General features: G+C 43.4%; 1 protein-coding gene across 1 annotated transcript in view; it reads left to right on the plus strand.

Moving 5' to 3' along the window:
* SLC7A14 (solute carrier family 7 member 14) overlaps nt 1-20060 on the plus strand; it is a 116644-nt gene extending 96584 nt beyond the window's left edge. The window contains exons 7-8 of the mRNA XM_014837397.3: nt 615-1492; nt 13234-20060. Coding sequence (XP_014692883.1) covers nt 615-1492; nt 13234-13556 — 1201 coding nt within the window. The 3' untranslated portion in view covers nt 13557-20060. The remainder of the gene's footprint in view (nt 1-614; nt 1493-13233) is intronic.
* The last annotated feature ends 305 nt before the right edge of the window (nt 20061-20365 follow it).

Consider the following 20365-nt stretch of genomic DNA (forward strand, 5'->3'; position numbering starts at 1 on the left):
GCCTGCATCTATGAGCACGTGTTCTTAATTATTGTGCTGTTTGCCAACTAACTCCCTGTACTTTTATTGTAGAGCAGTGCTTCTCAAGCTTTGCCATAAATCAGAATCCGCCGGAGGTTTTTTAAAGCATAATTTGCTGGCCCTCACCCCCAGAGATTCTGATATAGCAGGTCTCAGGTGAAACCTGAAAGAGTGTATTTCTAACAAGCTCCATGGTGATGCTGATGCTGCTGATCCATAGAACACACTTTGGGTGACAGAGGTTTAGAGGGCCTCCAAGAAGGTGTATGACTTCTCCAACTATCACTTCTTCAGAGCAAAGCCTGTGCTTCAATTTAGGCTCTCTGGCATACCTCCTAGATTATATCAGCCCTTCATACCACATAACAAAGTAAGAACTTTAATAAAGAAGTTTGCCTCAAAACCAAGGAATTATATTAAATTCTTTTTAAATTATATTCCAGGAACCAAATCCTGAGGTAGGAATAGCAGGTGTATTTAAAACAGTGAATCCAGAAGTAAATTGGAGGAGCAGGGCCCGGAGGCATTAAGCCATGTTAGAGTCAGTCACCATCTTAGCCCTCTGTTAACCCTCTGCTTGCCCCTCCCGGCAGGTTCCTGGCTCATGTGAGCTCCTACACAGAGACGCCAGTGGTGGCCTGCATCGTGTCGGGGTTCCTGGCCGCTCTCCTCTCTCTATTAGTCAGCCTGAGAGACCTGATAGAGATGATGTCCATTGGCACACTGCTTGCCTACACCTTGGTCTCTGTCTGCGTCTTGCTTCTTCGCTATCAACCAGAGAGTGACATTGATGGCTTCGTCAAGTTCTTGTCTGAGGAGCACACAAAGAAGAAGGAGGGCATTCTGGCTGACTGTGAGAAGGAAGTTTGCTCTCCTGTGAGCGAAGGGGAAGAGTTTTCAGGCCCAGCCACCAACACATGCGGGGCTAAGAACTTACCGTCCTTGGGAGACAATGAGATGCTCATAGGGAAGTCCGACAAGTCAACCTACAACGTCAACCACCCCAACTATGGCACTGTGGACATGACCACAGGCATAGAAGCCGATGAATCTGAAAACATTTATCTCATCAAGTTGAAGAAGCTGATTGGGCCCCGTTACTATACCATGAGGATCCAGCTGGGCCTTCCAGGCAAAATGGACAGGCCCACAACAGCCACAGGGCACACGGTGACCATCTGTGTGCTCCTGCTCTTCATCCTCATGTTCATCTTCTGCTCCTTCATCATCTTTGGTTCCGACTACATCTCAGAACAGAGCTGGTGGGCCATCCTTCTGGTCGTTCTGATGGTGCTACTGATCAGCGCCCTGGTGTTTGTGATCCTGCAGCAGCCAGAGAACCCCAAGAAGCTGCCCTACATGGCCCCCTGCCTCCCCTTTGTGCCTGCCTTTGCCATGCTGGTGAACATCTATCTCATGCTAAAGCTCTCTACCATCACATGGATCCGGTTTGCAGTCTGGTGCTTTGTGGGTAAGCAACTTCCTTTGGAGCCTTGAGAGTTCCCTTTTAAGCCTTAGCCCAAAATTACCTTCTAGATAGACCAGGCATCTCCATTCTGAGAAAAATCTGGCTGGTTCTATGGACCCTTGCTTTCTGCAGTAGTCAATAAAGCAAGTTGTCTCCTTTCTGCCTGTCATGGTCTTGGTCGTTGGTTCTGAAAAATGATGCTGATCAATCCATCACTTCATTGAATATGATTATTGGAAGTTTTTCTTATGGATAATTAGTACCAAAAAAGCTCATTTAAAATGAATCCACATAAAAAAGGGACAAAAATAGCGTAGTAAAAGGGAGAGGGGGAAAGGTTGATTAAAATTCTGAGAAACTAAAAATTATGAAAAAGTTATTTATCTTACATTTGACAAAATTAAATTAAAATAGTGATCATGCTCTAATTTTTTAAATTAGCAAAGTATGAATTAAGTATGGATTTTTTGGCATAATTTTTCTGACAAAATTGCATCATGGCACCATTTAACATCTCTCTCTTTAAATTGACTTCTGTAAAATATTCAAGAGTTTTTCACTTTTTCCCAAGGTCTCTTTATCATCCTTTGATATACCAGTCATTCTCCTGGGCAGTACCCATCACTCCACCATCCTTGTTGATTGTCTCTTCTTCTGTGAATAACTGGTATGACTCTCTCAGGTCCTCAATTGCCCACAGATTTGGGTGTAAATTAAAGTTTGTCTCTAAACTCACTCTAATGCCTTCAAGAAGTTCTGTCCCTTTCCTAGGATTTCTAGCCTTACTTTGTGATCAGTTTATATTGCATTCAGATTACATGCTTATCATATCTGACAAGCACTGATGTTTACAATGTGGCTGGGGATTGGTGCTTGTGATAACTGAGAGGGTTGTTTAAGTGAAGACTAATTTTAAAGTTTCTGAGTCACTATTCTTATGTTCCCTAAGCTGCTTGGTAACCCTGGGGTCTCTAATTAAAAATACTGAGCCAAGGATCCTTAGGTGCCTTAAGGAGTAGAAAAGTAATGGAATGAGTAACCCCTGCCTTAAGAAGAGGCAAGACAAACACACAAGAAACAACCAGCCTGGGCATGGCAGTAGAGACTCATCGGTCAGTAGCCCATCTACTCCTTGAGGTCAAGGACATGGGTGTTCAACAGGGTGTCCTCTGTGCCGAGAACACAGCACATGCTTAAGAAACACTTCTCAATGATTATAAAGCACTCTTCAGACGAGAAAAAAGAAACTTCCAGTCAGAATAGCCAGAAAGGACTTTGAGGAGGTAGAATCTGAACTGGGCCTATAAGACTTGCATAGAGGGAAGTGGAGTAAAACAGTACTCAAAGGAAAGGGCATATGTCTTCTGGCAGATTCCTCACCTCTGAAGGCCATCCTATGCCTTTCCGTAAGCATTTGTCCCCATTTTCCACTGCTCGAAGCCTCATCCCTTGTTAGACTTTAGGGGGATTTCTTGAGAGGACCCCACTGACTCGTCCAGGTTTTAACCATTTATGTGATTTATTCACAATCTCTCTTCTCTGTTTAAACATTTTTCCACTGGAATATGTAGTTAACCAATGGAAAGATTCTACTATGGGTGAAAATGACTGAAGGGAGTAGAAATATTTCAGTCACGTGTTTTTAAATGAATGAAGGTATTGACACAAAGCCACATGGATGTATTCATTCATTCCCACACTATTAAAGCTGGAAGGGGTCTTCAGTATCTAGTACAATGTCACCCATAGTGTGGTGACCTGGACGATGGTAATATTTGGGCTGATTTTTAGAGAGTTTATGAATGAACTTTTCAAAATATTATATAGTTATTATACATTTTCATATATACTAGAAAAAATGTACATCCATGAATCTGGTGGCTATTTTTAAACGTAAAAAGTGAGTCAAATCAAAGAAAAAAACAGTAGAACCAGTACAGGTGCCATATGATTCATAGTAATAATGAACACTCATATAGCACTTATCACCTATCAGCCATTGTTCCGAGCGCTTTACTTACATGGATTTATTTAATCCTCACAGTGGTCTCCATTTGACAGATGAGGCACTTGACTGATGTCACATAGCTAGAATACAGCAGAGCCAAAATTAGAATTCAGGTAGTATGGGTCCAGAGTCCATGATCCTAGCCACTATATGAAAATGTGCTATATAAATAACTAGAGTTTGAGAAACACTGAGCTGGTCCACCACCTCTCCACTTCTCCCTCTCTCAGTTTTACAGATGAATAAACTGAACCTCCAAGAGGCTAAATATCATGCTCAAGGTCAATAGGAATAATAGGAAATTATCCATAGAGATGTTACTATAATCTAGTATCTCCATCCTCAGATCTGGGGCTCCTACCTCCCCAGCAAGGTGCCTCTGAGCACACCTTCTTATTTGATCAGATGTTTCATGTGTAGTTTGCACTGTTAATACATAACGTCAGGACTGGCTTCACGGGCATGCAACCTGTGCGGTCACACAGGGCTCTGCACTTGGTTTAATGCTCTGATGCTGCCTTCTTGAATTCTTAATTTTTTTTTTCTTTGCTGAGGAAAATTCACTCTGAGCTAAGATCTGTGCCAATCCTCCTCTATTTTGTATGTGGGATGCTGCCACAGTATGGCTGACGAGTGGCGTAGGTCCACACCCAGGATCTGAACTTGGAAACCCAGGCTGCCGAAGCAGAGCATGCAAACTTAACCAGCCGGCCATGGGGCCGGCCTCTGGAATTCTTAATTTTTTAACAAGAGGCTCCAGCGTTTCATTTTGCACTGGGGCCCACACATTACGCAGCCAGTCCTGTATAACATCTATGGTTTCTGGAGCACCAGAGGCATTTTGCAAAAGTGGTGAGGTGGCAGCTGCCTTGCCTTTGGAGTCAAAGAGCCCCAGATTCAAATCACAGCTCTGCCACCTCCTTGTCTTGTGACTGTGGGAAGTTCACTTAAGTCCTCTGGGCCTCAGTTTACTCATCTGTAAAAATGTAGATAATTCTCCCAGCCTTGATCTGGTTACTGTTTGGAGCTTAAATAAGAAAATATTGGGGAAAGCAGTGAGAACCGTTTCTTTCCTGCCTTTTTGTTAAAAAGATAAAATGATTCATTGTCCCCCAGACCAGCTATCACATGCCCAAAGCACAATGTGAACCTGTTCTGACTCAGGCTGCCCTCCCAGTTCTCAGGCAGAAGAAAACTCCCAGGGAGGCTTCTGTAATCTTGCTGATAGCCCAGCCTCCTCCAGAAACTGCCCCTCCTGGATATGGGAGGAGGCCACCCTGCAGCAGGCCAGACAGAGGGCACAGGAGCCCGCACTTCAACAAGCTCCCAGCGGCTGGCTGCTAACTGTTTTCTTATCACGATCTTTGAAGGCTGGGACATGAGTAAGGGTCACCTAGAACAAAAATTCTCAGCGCTGACTACACATCAGGGTCACCTGATTGTTTCTGAAACATTCTATGCCCAGGATCCCCTGGCAGAGATTTTCTGATTCAATTGGTCTGGTATGGTCAAGCACGGGACATTTTCCAAAGCTTCCCCAGGTAATTTTATTTATTTTTTGTTGAGGGAACATTGGTTTATAACATTACATAAATTTCAGGTGTACATCCTCATATTTCAATTCTATGAAGACTACATCATGTTCACCACCCAGTCTAGTTGCCGTCCTTCACCACACACATGTGTCCCTTTACCCTTTTCACTCTCTTCTCTCTCTTCTTCCCCTCTGGTAACCACCAATCTATTCTCTGTGCCTATGTGTTTGTTTGTTGTTGTTGTCTTAACTTCCACATGTAAGTGAGATCATATGGTATTTGGCTTTCTCTGTCTGACTTATTTCACTTAGCATAATGCCTTCAAGGTCCATCCATGTTGTTAAAAAGGCAAGATTTCATCTTTTTTACAGCTGAGTAGTATTCCATTGCATATATACACCACATCTTCTTCCTCCATTCATCCATTGATGGGCCTGAGGTTGTTTCCAAGTCTTGGCTATTGTGAATAATGCTGCAATGAACATAGGGGCACAAATATCTTTTTGAATTAGTGTTTTCATTGTCTTTGGGTAAATACCTAGAGATGGTATAGCTGGATCATATGGTAGTTCTATTATTAAGTTTTTGAGGAATCTTCATACTGTTTTCCACAGTGGCTGCACCAGTTTGCATTCCCACCAGTAGCGTACAAGCGTTCCCTTTTCTCCGTATCGTCTCCAAAACTTATTTCTTGTCTTTTTAACAATAGCCATTCTGATGCACTTAAGGCAATAGGTCATTTTAGTTTTGATTTATGTTTCCCTAATAATTAGCGACGTTGACCTCTTTTCATGTGCTTGCTGGCCATCTGTGTATCTTCTTTGGAACAATGTCTGTTCAGATCCTCTGCTCCCCTAGGTAATTTTGATGAGCAGCAGGTTTACAAAGATTTGGAACTGTGGTTCTCAAAGTGTTGTCCCAGGCCAGCAGCAGCAATACCATATGGGAACTAGTTAGAAATGCCATTTGGGACCTCAACCCAAACCTACTGAATCAGAATCTCCAAGGGCAGTTTAGGTTTTAACAATCCTTCCACGTGATTCTGACGCATGCTCAAATTTGAGAGCTACTGATCTAGAGAGAATGAGAGGATATTAGCAAGCAGGGCAGATAACTTAATTACAATAACTTGGTGTTTTTCTAAAACAAATTTTTGCGTATGTAAAATTTATCCATCCCACAACCCCAAATTGCCTTATAAAATCTCTAATGATCTTATAGGATAAATATTCCACCTCTAAACTTCTGACCTTCCATGTCAGATGTGCCTTCTTAATCTCTCTATTCATAGTGTAAATTTTCCTGGGGAGAAGAGTTGCTATATTTTTTAATGGATCTTCTTATGAAATATCAGCTACTCTTTTAAAAAGAAGATTTACACGGTTAGGCTGAGTCATAACTTGATAATCTTCTTAACCACATTTTTTTACCCATCCTTCCCTAAATGAATCTTAATTACAGCATTTTTATATCAATGTTTTGCTAAGCTTTTGGCCTTCAGAAGACATGACTCCTGGAGTAAAATGAGGCACAAGTCCCAACAAAATTGCCCAGAACTTGTTTCTTTTCTTTCAGACAAGAGAAACAACACGATTAGCAAATGTTTAATAATCCCAACAAAATGAGCACAAATTAGGCTGCATTTTCCTTTTCTCTTAGCTGGTGCAGTCTTGTAACAGCACACCTCAAGGGGCTGGGCTGAGTCTCAGAGAATACGAGGTTAGCAGAGACGAGTGAGAACACTGTCCGATGGTATTTTCCAGGGCATCTTTCAGGTCTGCTGTTCCCTGTGGGCCTTTATCATAAGTTAAGCATCTGGAGATCAGCCTGTGGGCCCCCTCACCCGGGAGGCTGCCAAGTTTTTATTTGGAATTTTTTCAGTCCCTCTGAGAAAACAAATTCTTGTCTATAGATTTAGAGAAAAGACAGTGATCTGGGCCATGGACCTCATAAATCCTGTACTAAGTAAACATAAATATTCCAAAGAGAGGACACACCTTACCGTCTGTGCCTGAGCTATCATCCGGGAAATCCTATTGGAAATTGATCCAAAGCAGCCATCGTGCTGAAGGGAGGAGGAGGGAAAGAAGGAGGCCATGAATCGGGACCTGAGAGGGCACCAAGGTAAACAAATTCCTGGTGGCACGTCCGCCAAATAAGTTTGAAATTCTCCTTATAGGCAGAGGAGAAAACAATAGGCACCTTCAACAGCAAAATCATGCTCAAAAGTGCAAGAAAAATCATAAAGGCCGGGATGAGGATAGTAACAGGGCCAGTGCGATTCCAAGGAGGAGGGAGCATGGAGGTGAATTCTGCAACAGTCAAGGCTGCCCGCTGGCAGGGGTGCTGTGCTGGACAGGGGGACGCATGGGGAGCAAGGGGCAGGGTGATCCCACGGTTCTGCACCCAGTGCCAGCTGAGATGTTGGCTCTCCTTTGAGATGAAAGAATTGAAGGGAGAGAGAACCGTGGCAGAGGTGGAAGGCCCTGGAGCAGGCGCGTGCAGGCACCTGGGACAGACTGAGAGCCATAAGAGTGGGCGTTGGGCTTCTTTCCCTCAACATTACATTTGCGAGATTCATCCACGCATTGCTTGCAGTTTTAGTAAGTTCACTCTCCCTGCTGTCCAGCCTTCCACTGTGGTAAGGCACTGCAATGTGTTTGTCCAGTCTAGTGTCCATGGCCACTTAGCTTGTTTCCAGGTTGGGGCTGTTATGCATAGACCTGCTGTGAACATTCTTGTACCTAATGGACATTCTTGTGTGATGGACACATGGACACATTTCCCTTGGGTTTCTCGTGAGTTAGAAGTGAAGTAGCCGGCTTGGATTACTGGATTTTTTAAGATTCTTTAACAAGATTGCATTCTGTCTCATGGCTATTATACACTTCAAATAAAATAAGGGTCCCCATCTCCATTTTGCAGATGGGAAACTGAGGCATAAAGTAATGTGACTTTATGTTAGATCAGTTGCAGGGCCAGCGAGAGAATCTCCCCCCTCCATTCCGTCCTAAACCTGCTCTTCCCGGCCCCACGTATTAAACAAACCTTATTGTTATTACAGTCGACAAGGCTTGTGGTGGTATTTAAAAAACAATCAGCAAGAGTGGGAGTTGGTAGGGATTGCGGTGGGTGGGAGCACACCTTCTCATTACCATCCAGTCTGTGTTTCTGCATTGGCAAACATCTGTTTTGGAAAGTTGATCCCAGAGTAGTAAAAATAAAAAAGCCTCTGGGCATAACAAAGTGCCACAGTTATCTGCACCGGGCAGGGCTTCCTGCTGGAAAGTGAGCCCCAGGGAGAGGCAGCTCCACCCAACCTCAGGTCAAGTGGCCCACCTCCCCTGGCCTGGAGCATGGAGCTGCCTGCAGAGGACAGGAAGCTCCTGGGGACTCTAGAGACCAGGGGCCTGCTCCTCAGCCCGAGCATGTGCCCACAGGGTCAGAAATCTGCTGTTATTGTCTACCCACACATCAGCCAGTCTCTTTTCAGAGTTGAGTTTTTGTTCTAGGTTTTCTCCCATTTGATGCAGAGATGGCCCCCACACACACTCCTTTCATTTGTAGGTTTAGGGTCATTTGCTTAATTTGCACAGGATGGATCAACACAAGTAGAGTGAGTAGGTGTCTCACCAGCTGGTGCTGAGGTGCCCCAGCATCTGAAGGCAGGCTTGGCATAAACCTTACCTGGGGGGACCTGGGAGGGATGGGAGTAGCCATTGGTTTAGACTCAACAGATGTGAGTTCCAGTGCCATTTCAATCACTGATTATTGCACAGTTCTTGACTTCCCTGGGATGATGGACAAGAAAGTGCATTTTTATAAAGGGGTTTATGGTCACAAAAAGTTCTATTACATAAAGAAAGCCCATTCAACTGCTGACGGCATGATTCGTCATCTTGTCTTGTCCAAACCTCTCATAGGCACGTTCTCCAGCAGGGAACTTCTGTCTGGAAAAGAAGTCAAAGCTCCCCTCTGAATATGTCCCTCTGCTGCAAACAGCCTTTCATAGGACTCATTGCCATTACCTTTGACCAGGGCTGGCATTCAGCCTGTGTACCCCAGCACAGCCATGTCTGTTGTTAAAATGCTGAAACACTTAGGGCCTGCTGCTAACTAGTCGCTGCCCTCAGCGCCCCCTCCCGCCACGATCCATCAGCTAAAAGATACTTCCAGCCCAGCAGGAGTGCATGTGGACCCTGCTGCAGCACAAATCTGATTCCCTTCTGATTTTTCACACCACACCTGCCTTTCATTTATTACAGATATAAGATGTGTAAGGAACAGAAGAGCTAAATATCCAAATAGAATAAATAATATTATTTATCAGTTAACCGCCTTTTTCTTGAGGCTCGGTTCCAAATGACTTCTGGCTCATAAGGTGAAGAGTTTTTCCTCACATGTATCATAATTCACGAAAACTTTAATACTGCTGGATATCAGATGATATTAAGGAATTATTATGAGTCTTTAGATGTGATAATGATACTACGTTTTTTAAAAGAGTCTATTTTAGAGATGCATGCTAAAATACAGATGAAACATACGAATGGAAGGGATTTGTTTCAAAATAATCTACAGAGAAGAGGGCAGGGTGCTAGGTGTCAGAGGGAGCTGGTGATGAGTGCGTGGGCTTCTTTATACAATTCTCTCCATTTGGGGGAATGTTTGAAATTCTTCAAAATAAAAAGTTGGGCAAAATTGTTTTCAATCGGTCTATACTTGTAACTATCCCTGGTAGGTGGGAGAAATAACGAATGGAAGCAACCTGGATGAGAACATGGAGAGACCCAGGAGGATTCAGAGTCCGACCACTAACCTTGTTGCTGAGGACAATCCTTCATTTTGTCCTGTGTCCCAGTTCCCTGTCTGTGAAACGCACAAAATCATAACCTCCACACACATTTCCAACAGGCTAGGAGGAGCCTAAACCAGACAACATTCGTATCACATTTTGAGCTCCTCAGAAGAGATGTGCCACATGAACGATGCATCTTTATAGGACCTCAGGACCCAGAGGTGTTGTGTGAAGCTCAGTTGAGATGATTCAGGATTCCCAGAATCCCCACAGATTTTTCAGAAACTACCTCATACTCAGTTCTCTAAGCCAACTGAAAAAGGAGCAGAAACAAAACACCCGCGTCGACACAGCAGGCTTTTAGCAGCTCTGTTTACTCCTCTGACACAAAGCCCTTGTTTGTGTGGGACAGATGGTGGTACATGTTTCTCTCCTTTCTCTCTCCCTTCCTCCCTCCCTCACTTCACTCGTTCCCCTCTGTTTCTTTGTCCTCCTCCATTTTTCCTTTTCTCCAATCCTTCTCTGCCTCATACCACTTTTTCTGAATTGACTCCAGGGCCAGTGAGGAGGATAAAGGCAGACAGACGCCAAGAATGCCTTCGCCCAAGCCAACTGTTTATTCTAGTTATCCCGTCGGGCTGCATGCACACAGTCGCTTCTTCGTTCACAGCTCTCATATCTGAAATGTATTTTTGAAGACAGAGTGACACACCTTTGAAACTGTAGGGGGCTCAGAGCAAACATTAAAAGACCCATAAATATTTATGTGGCAGATTTCCATGGATTGCTTTCCCAAAGTAATCACAGTCGACACGTTGGCACGCGCACACACACACACGTTTCTGCTGGGCCCAGCCACTCCCAAAGAACAAATGTAGACCTAACCTCTTACTGAATGTTTACTGCAATAAGCACAGTCTATAAAGCAGCAGGGGAAGGGGGGATGTGAAGGACTGGATATGCAACAGCCTTTTCCAGATCTGTATGGAATGCTGGTTCTGCCCCTCTCAGACCCAGGCAAGTGACTTGCTCTTTTCCAGCCTCTGTTTCTTCTTCTGTAAAGTGAAAGTATTCAAATACATGGATGATCTAAAGACCTTTTTCCAGCTCTAAATATCTATGATTCTGCGAGCCATCACACGAAGACTCCTGGAGAATTTCCGTAAATATCAATCTACCTCACACCCCAATGCCTGGTGGGGGCAGGGGGAGTTCTGGCAGAATAGATGTCAAACCAGGGCTTGAACAACAACCTGTGTAGCGGCAGAGGAGAGACCTTACGGGCAAGGGGAAAGGAAAAACATGGTACTAAGTTCAGTAGGGAAATAACTTGCTTATAACTAGGGTCTGAGAAGGGGAGGGGAAAGGAAAGAACTGATATAACAGATACCAAGCAGGAGCAGGCGGCAAGATCTGGCACCTGCCTGGATGGCTAGGAGAAAAGACAGCACAAAAGCAAAATTGGGCAAAAGGAGGTTGTGCCTGCTGATCCTGCTTGGTCTTCTGAAACTTATTCTCAGGTCTCAAACATGCTTTAAACAGAGGTGGTCTCCAAGAAACAGCATACTGGCCCTTTTAGAAGTGGCCTTAATTGAATACCTTGTTCCACACAAGCATAACAACTATCCCCCACGGCCACCCCCGCCCCCAGACAAGAAAGAGTAAAGATCCGTGCTCAGAAAAATGAAGTCGCCATTTGAAAAGTAATAGCTACATCTGCAAACGATTAACTCTAGGATTTATTACCAATTAGGACATAAATCTCTGCTTACTTTGGCTCCTGGAAAGTTGATTTCACTGGGGATGGGGAGAGGGGGCAGGGAGAAAGTCATTGGAGACAAGGATGAGAAATCCAAACTTAAAAAGGCACACTTCAACTTCAAAAGGGAGCAGGATTTCTCAAGCCCCAGAGTGGAACGCAGGCTGGACCTTGCAGTTCTAAACAAACAGCCCAGCAGATGCCTACCTGGCAGGAAGCCAAAGGGAGTGTGCCCCTCAGAAGAGGGTGTCAGCGGCCTGGATGGAGGTGGCATAACTGAGTGGCCCCCAGTGGCCAGGCCCTAGCATGGCCGGAGTTGGCACTGGGGTACATGTGTCAGGCTCTCTACGTTCCTGATCTCAGGGGTTCCCAGCCTTGGCTGACCATTGGACTCACCTGTGAAGTTGCCTAGGTCACACTGCAGACCAGTTAAATCAGAATCTGCACGAGTGGGGCTTGGGTATTGGGATGGTTCCAAAACTCCCCAGGTGATCCTCAGGTGCAGGCAGGGTTGAGAACCACTGTTCGTCTCATTTCATCCTCCCAGCAACCCCATCTTATAAGTATAATAACTTTCACAATTTTACAGAACAGAAAACTGAGGCACAAAGAGGCTAAGTGCCTGGTCCAGGGTTACACAGCTAACAGGGATGGAGCCAGATTTGAACCCAGATCTCAAGCTTTAATCATCATGGCCTATGGCCTCCCAAGACCATGGTTCTCAGCTTTCCAGGCCCTGAGCCTTCAAGGGCTCTTCAAGGTAGAAAACGGACTCTTAAACTATTTTTATGTATTATTTCAAAAATATTCTAATAGAAATGCAACATTAGCCCATATTAATGCTACATATTGACTAGGGAAGCAAGTTTCTTTCCTTTGCTTGCAATGACTTCAAAACAAGGAGGTTACACTGGGCATTTCATGCTCAATCAGGACTTCTCATTCATTCGTTCAACCAACATTAAGTGGCAGTTTTCTGCAGAGTGTAAAACAGAACCACCCTGTGCAGATAATCACACAATAGGTGTTCCAAGGGCCATAAGAGTGACATATACTAGACACTCTAGGAGCCCACAGGAGAAAGTGGACAACTGTGAGTGGCAGTGACATATTATGCTTTTGGTGAGTGAAAATTGGCCGGGTAAATCATAGGATAATAAGTGCATGCTGCTAAGTGGCAAAATTAAAGATGGAGTCTCTAAGTGGAGGCCTGAAACAGTAAAATGTTATGAGAAGGTTGGGGATACACTGTTGCTCATCACAAATATTTAACCCAGGGTAGAAAATGCAAATTCCTGGCTGGCACCTACATAAGGATAGTGAGCTGGCTGTCAACAGGCGAGGTAGGGACTGAGGTGACCCAGGAGCCCAAATCCTGTCTACCGAGGCAACTAGTTCTCACCTCCAGCCAAAAGTTACCATATAGGAATGTGGATGCAGTGTTGTCAGCCCTTCTGACTTTTTTAGGGGGAGCTGTAAATATGGGTTGCTTAATGCAAGATCTCCTAATTTGTAAATGGCATCTAATCGACCAAAGAAAACACACCCGCGGCCAGTTCTGCTTTCATTGTTGAGAGTGGTCTCTCCGCTAGCCCCATGGATCCCAAAGCAACTGCTTATTCCCCTGTGCCTTTCCCCCCACAGGTATGCTCATTTATTTCGGGTATGGCATCTGGAACAGCACCCTGGAAATCAGCGCCCGAGAAGAGGCCCTGCACCAGAGCACGTACCAGCGCTACGACATGGACGACCCCTTCTCGGTGGAGGAGGGCTTCTCCTACGCCACAGAGGGCGAGAGCCAGGAGAACTGGGGCGGGCCGGCCGAGGACAAAGGCTTCTATTACCAACAGATGTCAGATGGGAAGGCGAACACCCGGACAAGTAGCAAAGCGAAGAGCAAAAGCAAACACAAACAGAACTCAGAGGCCCTGATCGCAAACGATGAGTTAGATTACTCTCCAGAGTAGGAGGGAACACCCAAGAAATGTGTGGAATGGTGGGGATTTATTTTCAGTAACCTGGGGGCTAGAAGGTGAAAACATTTTTGGCTCTCATTTCAAAAATCCAGCCACCCCTAAAGTCAGTCCCCAGTCATACCTGTCATTTGCTACTTTTGCTCCTTGAGATAGTTCTGTCGAAGGGTTTAACCTGGGTCCCCTAACTGGTCCCCTTGTAAAAAAAAAAAAATGAAACAAGAGGCTATAAGAAATTCTATCTTAGGTGCAACCGTCAGAGCTGATGGCAGCAAATGTTCCCTAGGTCTTTGCTTCGCTGATTGAATCTTTTTGCTTCTTACTCACACCCAAGAAGCAAGGAGCAAACTTTTTGGACCACCCCAAGGCTGCAGGTGGGCATGGGCACAAGGCCCGCATTTCAGCCACCCGAGACCACAAGGGCAAGCTCTGTTCTCAGCATGCCCAGCTGAGAGCAGCTCCCAGAGCCCGGAGCGGGCAGGTGGGCCTTGGCATTTCCTTGGCAAGCAACGTCTTGTCCTGAATCCCACAACACAAATTCATGGAGAAGGTCCATGCTTGTTTTTATTAAAAAGGTTCTCAGAGTCTCCAAACTATAACTTTAGGATCCAGCAAAGGTCAGGGACGCTGAGTGAGACCATCTCCCTAAAGGCTTCAGATTCACCATAAAGCAGTCATGCAGATCCAATCATAAGTTAAGAAGCACCATCAAAGCTCTACTTAAAGGGCTAGAAAAAAATAAATAACCATCTCATATGGTGAAGGCCAGAGGGCACTGGCAGCAATGAGCTCTCTGTCATTGCTTCTCTTATACCGGACTCTAAGCTCCTGCTGATACGATGAAAGAGGGCAAAGCTGGAGCATGACTTCACAGCACTAATATGTCTCGAAGAAGCAGGCTGTTTGTTTTACAATCAGATAAAAATCTTTATAAGGAGAAGTGACCCAGCCACTGAGATCACATTGCAAATTCTATTTCAGATTTCTGAAATTATGAATTCTGTAGTCTTTTGAGATACGCAACCGCCTGATTGGTGGGTGCTGCTCGGAAGACAAAAACGGTGACGCACAGCGACCTAGGTAATTGCATTCCATGAGATCATGTTTCACTTCTGAACCTTATTCCTCTGGAGCAGCTCAATTTTAGACACGTATTTTTCCTGTTATTTCCCAAAGCGGTTTCTCTGAAGACCAGAGAAAGATCTGAAGAGTAAGTTCTGAAGCTGAGCCTTAAGAGGGACTCTTAAAGGCATTTTCTCAGAAACAACCTAAATGAGATAATTTACAACAGGGAAAAACACATGGTCCTTAAATTCTGCTCTTGAGGTACAGGATTCCCATGGCTGCCCTAAGATGTGTACGCGTGTATGTGAAGGCACAATTGGGATCAAGCTAAAATCTTGGTGAGAATTTCCTGAAAGGGAGGGAAAATAGCAGATTCCACGCTCTCTCTCTCTCCTGGATCTAGCTTTATGCCAAAAGTTTTCCAGAATATATTGACTAACATTTAGGTCTACTCTATCTTAAAGGTTGAGGCTTGTGCCATCTTGGCATGCTTTAGGATTCTGGAGAGGAGCCAAAAGTCCATTTTTTTTCACTCAACTAACGCTGATCGAGAATGTACCAGGTGCTAAGTGATGGAAATGCAAAGAAGTATAACATCTGCCCTTGGGAAGTCACAGTCCCAGGAATGAGCAGCCTGAGAGATGTCAGTAAAACAAGCGACCCCAACGGGTCCTCACAGTTGATGCACAGGCTGTAACACAGTATAAAGAAAGATCCATCGAAACTAGTTTTTAAAAAAAAAATAAGCTTTCACATAAGTTGCATCTCATACCTATAGCCAATATATGCCATTAAATTCAAATAACTACTATTTTCTAGATCTCCTTTTTCATTCCTCTATATTAATTATTTAGAACTCTGGTTTCCTGAGGTCCTTTTGTCATTTTAACATAATGCCTGGCAATGCGTGCTTTCTCTCCCCTAAACTTAGCCGTAAAGATGCTGTGCCTGGTCTGTGAAATACATCTTTGGGGATTAATTGTACACAAATTACCCGTAACTCTTGTGAACACAAAGTTTTGAACCGGTTTTACGACTCAACAAATCTGCCTAGTGTGATATAATCTGTTAAGCTTGAGATACATCCAGATAGATGAGGCGGAGCTGCCTTCATTAAAAATATTCAAAGAGAAATATGAATGCAAAATAACAAAACCTTAATGTGAATCAAAGAGCTTTCTTTTATCAGTGAGGTTTGGGTACAGAAGTTGACAATGGTTTGGCGGGAGATGTGCAATTTCTATAGCCTGAGAAGGGGCAACACGTGCTCTGGTAAACACCATTGGTATTGATTTCATGAAGATCCTATGAACCACTCATTGCAGGAGCCATTTCTCCCAAGTAATATCTCTATATTTTCTAAGCTTTGCTCTCTTTATTTCTTTAAAGTTAGTCATTTCCCCAGCAACCTTGGTTTAAAAAAAAAATAATAAGTCAACATAATGAAAAAGTTTTTTTAAGGTAAATAGACATGTTTTCCCTCGTAATTCCCAGCCTCTGTGAAACAGTCACAGATTTCACAATGTAGTTTTCAAATACCATCAATCACTAGAATGATTATATTAATGTTTCCTAGAATTTTCTTAAGGCCACATTTGTGGGACCATGTTTAATGTAAGATCACCTTATAAATAATTACAGGAGAAGTTTAGCCCCCTTGAAAGGACCCAAGGAAGAGCTACATTTTGTTGACTTCTTCTCTAGAGCAAGAGCTCTTCCAGTGAGCTTTCATCATGTGGATTTATGGTTTGGAGCCAATTACTTGATTTTTTAAAATTGCATTCTGTTTATTGGTACTCTGCTTCATTTCAAAAAGATTTGAGGTGGCTATTAAAATACACATAATACCAGAAAAAATCAAGTGAGGAGCTTGGGGCAAATAGAAATAAAGGATAAGACAAAGCTAAAAGTGTGTCTGGTGCTCAAATGCAGAATCTTGACATGCATTGCTAAATTTGCCAATGAGGGGACAACTTGAAAAATAATGGAATTGTTGGTAGTGACAGGAAGAAGTACTCCTGAATGATAAGAACATATCTTGCCCCATGAGGGCAGAGAATTGTGATAGCATAGATCATTGGAACCCACAGATGAGCTTCAGACCTAGATTTTACCAACTACCAGTGCCTGGCATATAGTAGATGTTCAATAAATATCTGATGATTGGATGAATGAGTGAATGGAAAATGAAATATCATTTATTCAACAATTTTTTGTGGAGGGTCTAAAGTGTGCTATGGCATAAGAAATAGGGGAAATAGGATATATAACAAGAACAATAGTGAAGGTAGCAGGTGAGATCAGGGAGTTACATGCGGCAGAGGTTCAAATACGGAAAAGGCCTCCTTCCATTGAAAGATGATAGAGAATGGAGCCTTTGTGCTTGTGGAAAGGATGGAATTCTGCCAGGTAGAAATGGGGGAAAGGCTTGTCAGGTGAAGGATCAGCATGAGTAAGGTAGAGGCTGTGGCTGACGCTGTCTCCTGACTAATAATTTGTACTGTGTCTCCTTTAAGGGAAAGCAAGAAGCTAGTTTGACAGGGGCTTATGATTTATATATAGAAAGTGAGAAAGAATGCTGAGAAGGCAGGTTAGGGCTCACTCAGAGATCGGCTTGAATGTCGAGCTGAGCCGGCTGGCTCTCCTGGGGTGGGGAGGACACAGGAAAATGATGAAAGTGTGATTCAGGAAAGGGTGGACTTCAAGAGACTGGGCAGTGGCTTCATCTGCCTACGAAAGGAGCTAACCAGTCACACACGCACTCCAAGTTGATTTAACATATTAAAAGGAAAAAATATCCCTACTTAATGCAATGTATGATTCTGCCTTTGAGTCCCGTGTCTGATTTCATTATTAACCCAGGGGAAGTATAGTCATTTAACACGCGGACAGACAACACAAACAAAGATATTTGCAGCCACACTGAAATTTTCAACGAGTTTAAACAACCAAACCTAACAACTTTTTATATCTAACTAATCTAAACACGGAAACCTCAGCTCAAAATTTTACTCGGCTTGAGTTAAAGGACACATTGAACTAGTGCAAGGAATTAAATGACAGAATTAGGTTAAGAATCCATTTCTACTCCTTAGTAACAAACTAATAGCTAATCAAATGTCTACGGAATGGTCATGATGAGCCTGGTTAAGTAAACAGGAAAAAATGTTGAATTTAATGATCCATTTTTCTCTAGAACCCATGGGTCCATCAGGATATAAATCTAGCAACTATTGAGGGGAAAAAAAAAAAAAAAAACTCCTTTAAAGAAATGTCTTTCCCCTGTTCTCCTGAAAACGGTTGATAAACTTGACCTCCTTTACATTACATTTGTTGGAAGTCTACCTACCAAGGGGCTGCCTCCTCTCTGCATTCTAAATAGAAGCTACAGGAGTTTGAGAATCAGCCTAAAAGACTGGAGGAAATTGCTGTCCCCTCTCCCACCAGGTTTTACCGGAGACCTGAGACGTCAGTGGAAGTCTGCTGAGGGTCAGCCACAGGTTTACCTAATTTAGTATCTCAGATTAGAATGTCTTTTTGGGTGGTGAAGTCAGAAATCAGGAAATGTGTCTGAAGCCAGAACTGAGGTCAGCTCACTGAGTCCAGGCGGCCGTTAACAGTCCACTGGGATTTCAGCCTTGGGGCTAGTGAGCAGTCTAGGGATGGCCTTAATTTGTCACACTGGTGGGGAAGTGGGGAGCAAAGGAAACGCACACTCCACAGTTAGCACTCTAGGGCTGCATGGCAAGCCCCCATTTCCGTGCTATTTGGAACAAGACTAGTGAAGGAGGGTGTTTCTATCCAAAATTTTCACAAAGCCTCGGTTTCTCCTGTGTGCATGTCCCTCTCTGAGGCTGAGGAGCCATTTGTCTACAGGGCCCCTTTGGAGTCCCTAGGAGAGAGAGGCGCTGGCTGGTAACCAGTGGTGGCCTGGCTGTGAAAGAACCAATATTGGTAAACAATGCACAAGTGCAGAAAAAAGCATCCCCAACCCCGAGCTCCACCGCAAGCGGGAGCCAGGCCGCTGCTTCACCAAGGAGTTCTCATTGTAATTCTGAATCGGAACGGTGATGGGCAGCAAAAAGTCCCTTTTGTGTACAGAATTGTTAGTCCTGGGTCTACTTTCATTTTCTCTAAGACTTTAGAGGACAGGCTGTTGTAATTTTTCCCCTCCTCAGGAGCAACTTCCTTTCTAAAATGCCTTCCTCTTCTTGCTTCGGCTTGAATAACACACGTCTCATTCTGAAATACCTAAGCAGTTGCTTTTTGCCAAAACTACTTCTTTAAGAAAATGTCCCTTTTTTTCTTTTTTTAGTGCTTAAATCCCAAAAGGGATTGGTGGAAGTTTCGAAGCCCATCAAAAGTGAATAGATATTCTGTATTCTGCAGTATCAACTAAAAGAGTGTTGAGACTCAGTGAACAGTATTCCACATGCACGATCTACAGAATTCATATAGGACTATCACAAGGGCAGCTGCGGGCTTGACGTCTTCTGAAAGCAGGCAGCACTAACTTCCTGCTCTGTGAGAACATTTAGTGCATTTTGGCACAATAAGGAAAGAAAATGGCTTTTATTAAGACTAGGAAACAGGAGCAGCCTGGATGTTTTCACTAGTGCTTTGTCTCTGTGCTTTTTTTTTTTTTCTAGTACACTTTCTTGACATTCACTTTGGTGACACTGGCTAAAGGGGATTGTGGGTCATGTGAATTTCCCAGGAAGCGCAGACTTTGAAGGACTGCATTCATTCTGATGTGGGGATGAGGAGACGAGACTGGTCCTCACACGTCTCTTGGCAGTTACCAATACACTTGTCTCACTCACTCATGCTCCCAAAGGCAAGACTCTACACTGGGAATCATAAACCCTCACTCTCCAAAGCAAAGACACTGTTGATGATACCATGGCGCATAAATACCTCAACTGTCTGGGCTGATAGAAGGGGCTGCGGGTTTTTAAGAGAGCGGCTATTGTCCTCATGCCATGTAGTTACACCATCTAATGACGGGACTCCACATTCTAGCTTTTCTCACTGTGGTAAAGAAACGCTACTGTTTAATTCCTATCCAAAGTTATAACCATGGCTTGTAAATTTGACTAATTTGTTTCGTTCTCGTTTGGTCCTTGAGAAGTACAACTTGCTTTTGCGGATGGTAATTTCTGGTGTCGTTCTCTGCTTTTTTTTTTTTTTTTTGGTATGAAATTGCTGTATTTGCTGAAGTTTGTCCGTTTTGTGGTTTCTAATTCCCATTGGTGCACTGTACAATGGGATGTTGTAGTATATTATGAAGAAGAAATAATGTGCAGATATGTTATGAAGTGTGTTTTATTTTAAAATGACTGTGGTGTTGAGAATATATTGATTTATCAAGATACTAAGGGAAAATTCTAAATTTACCAAAATGTGTATATTTTAATAAATGTATAAAGCTTTATTGTGTGCCTTTAAATTTAAAAATGGGTGTATAAAGAAAGTCAGAAACAAAAGTGTCTTACAATAAAATATCCATAGTAATGGAAAGCTTTTACACAGGAGACTACCACAGGAAAAAAAAAGAAAAAGAAGCTTGCCCGTATTTTGTTAACCTTAACCAGTACCTGAAGTCTCATACTTTCTTTCCATTCTAAAATGGAGAGGAACAAGTGAATCTTGCCTTAAATGTTTCAATTGTCCTTTGTAGAAAAGCCAGATAAATGAGCTCGTTATTTTGAAACTAATTGCATTATTGTGGAAAATTT

Source organism: Equus asinus, chromosome 5, assembly GCF_041296235.1.
Source record: "Equus asinus isolate D_3611 breed Donkey chromosome 5, EquAss-T2T_v2, whole genome shotgun sequence".
In the NCBI taxonomy this organism is placed as follows: Eukaryota; Metazoa; Chordata; class Mammalia; order Perissodactyla; family Equidae; genus Equus; species Equus asinus.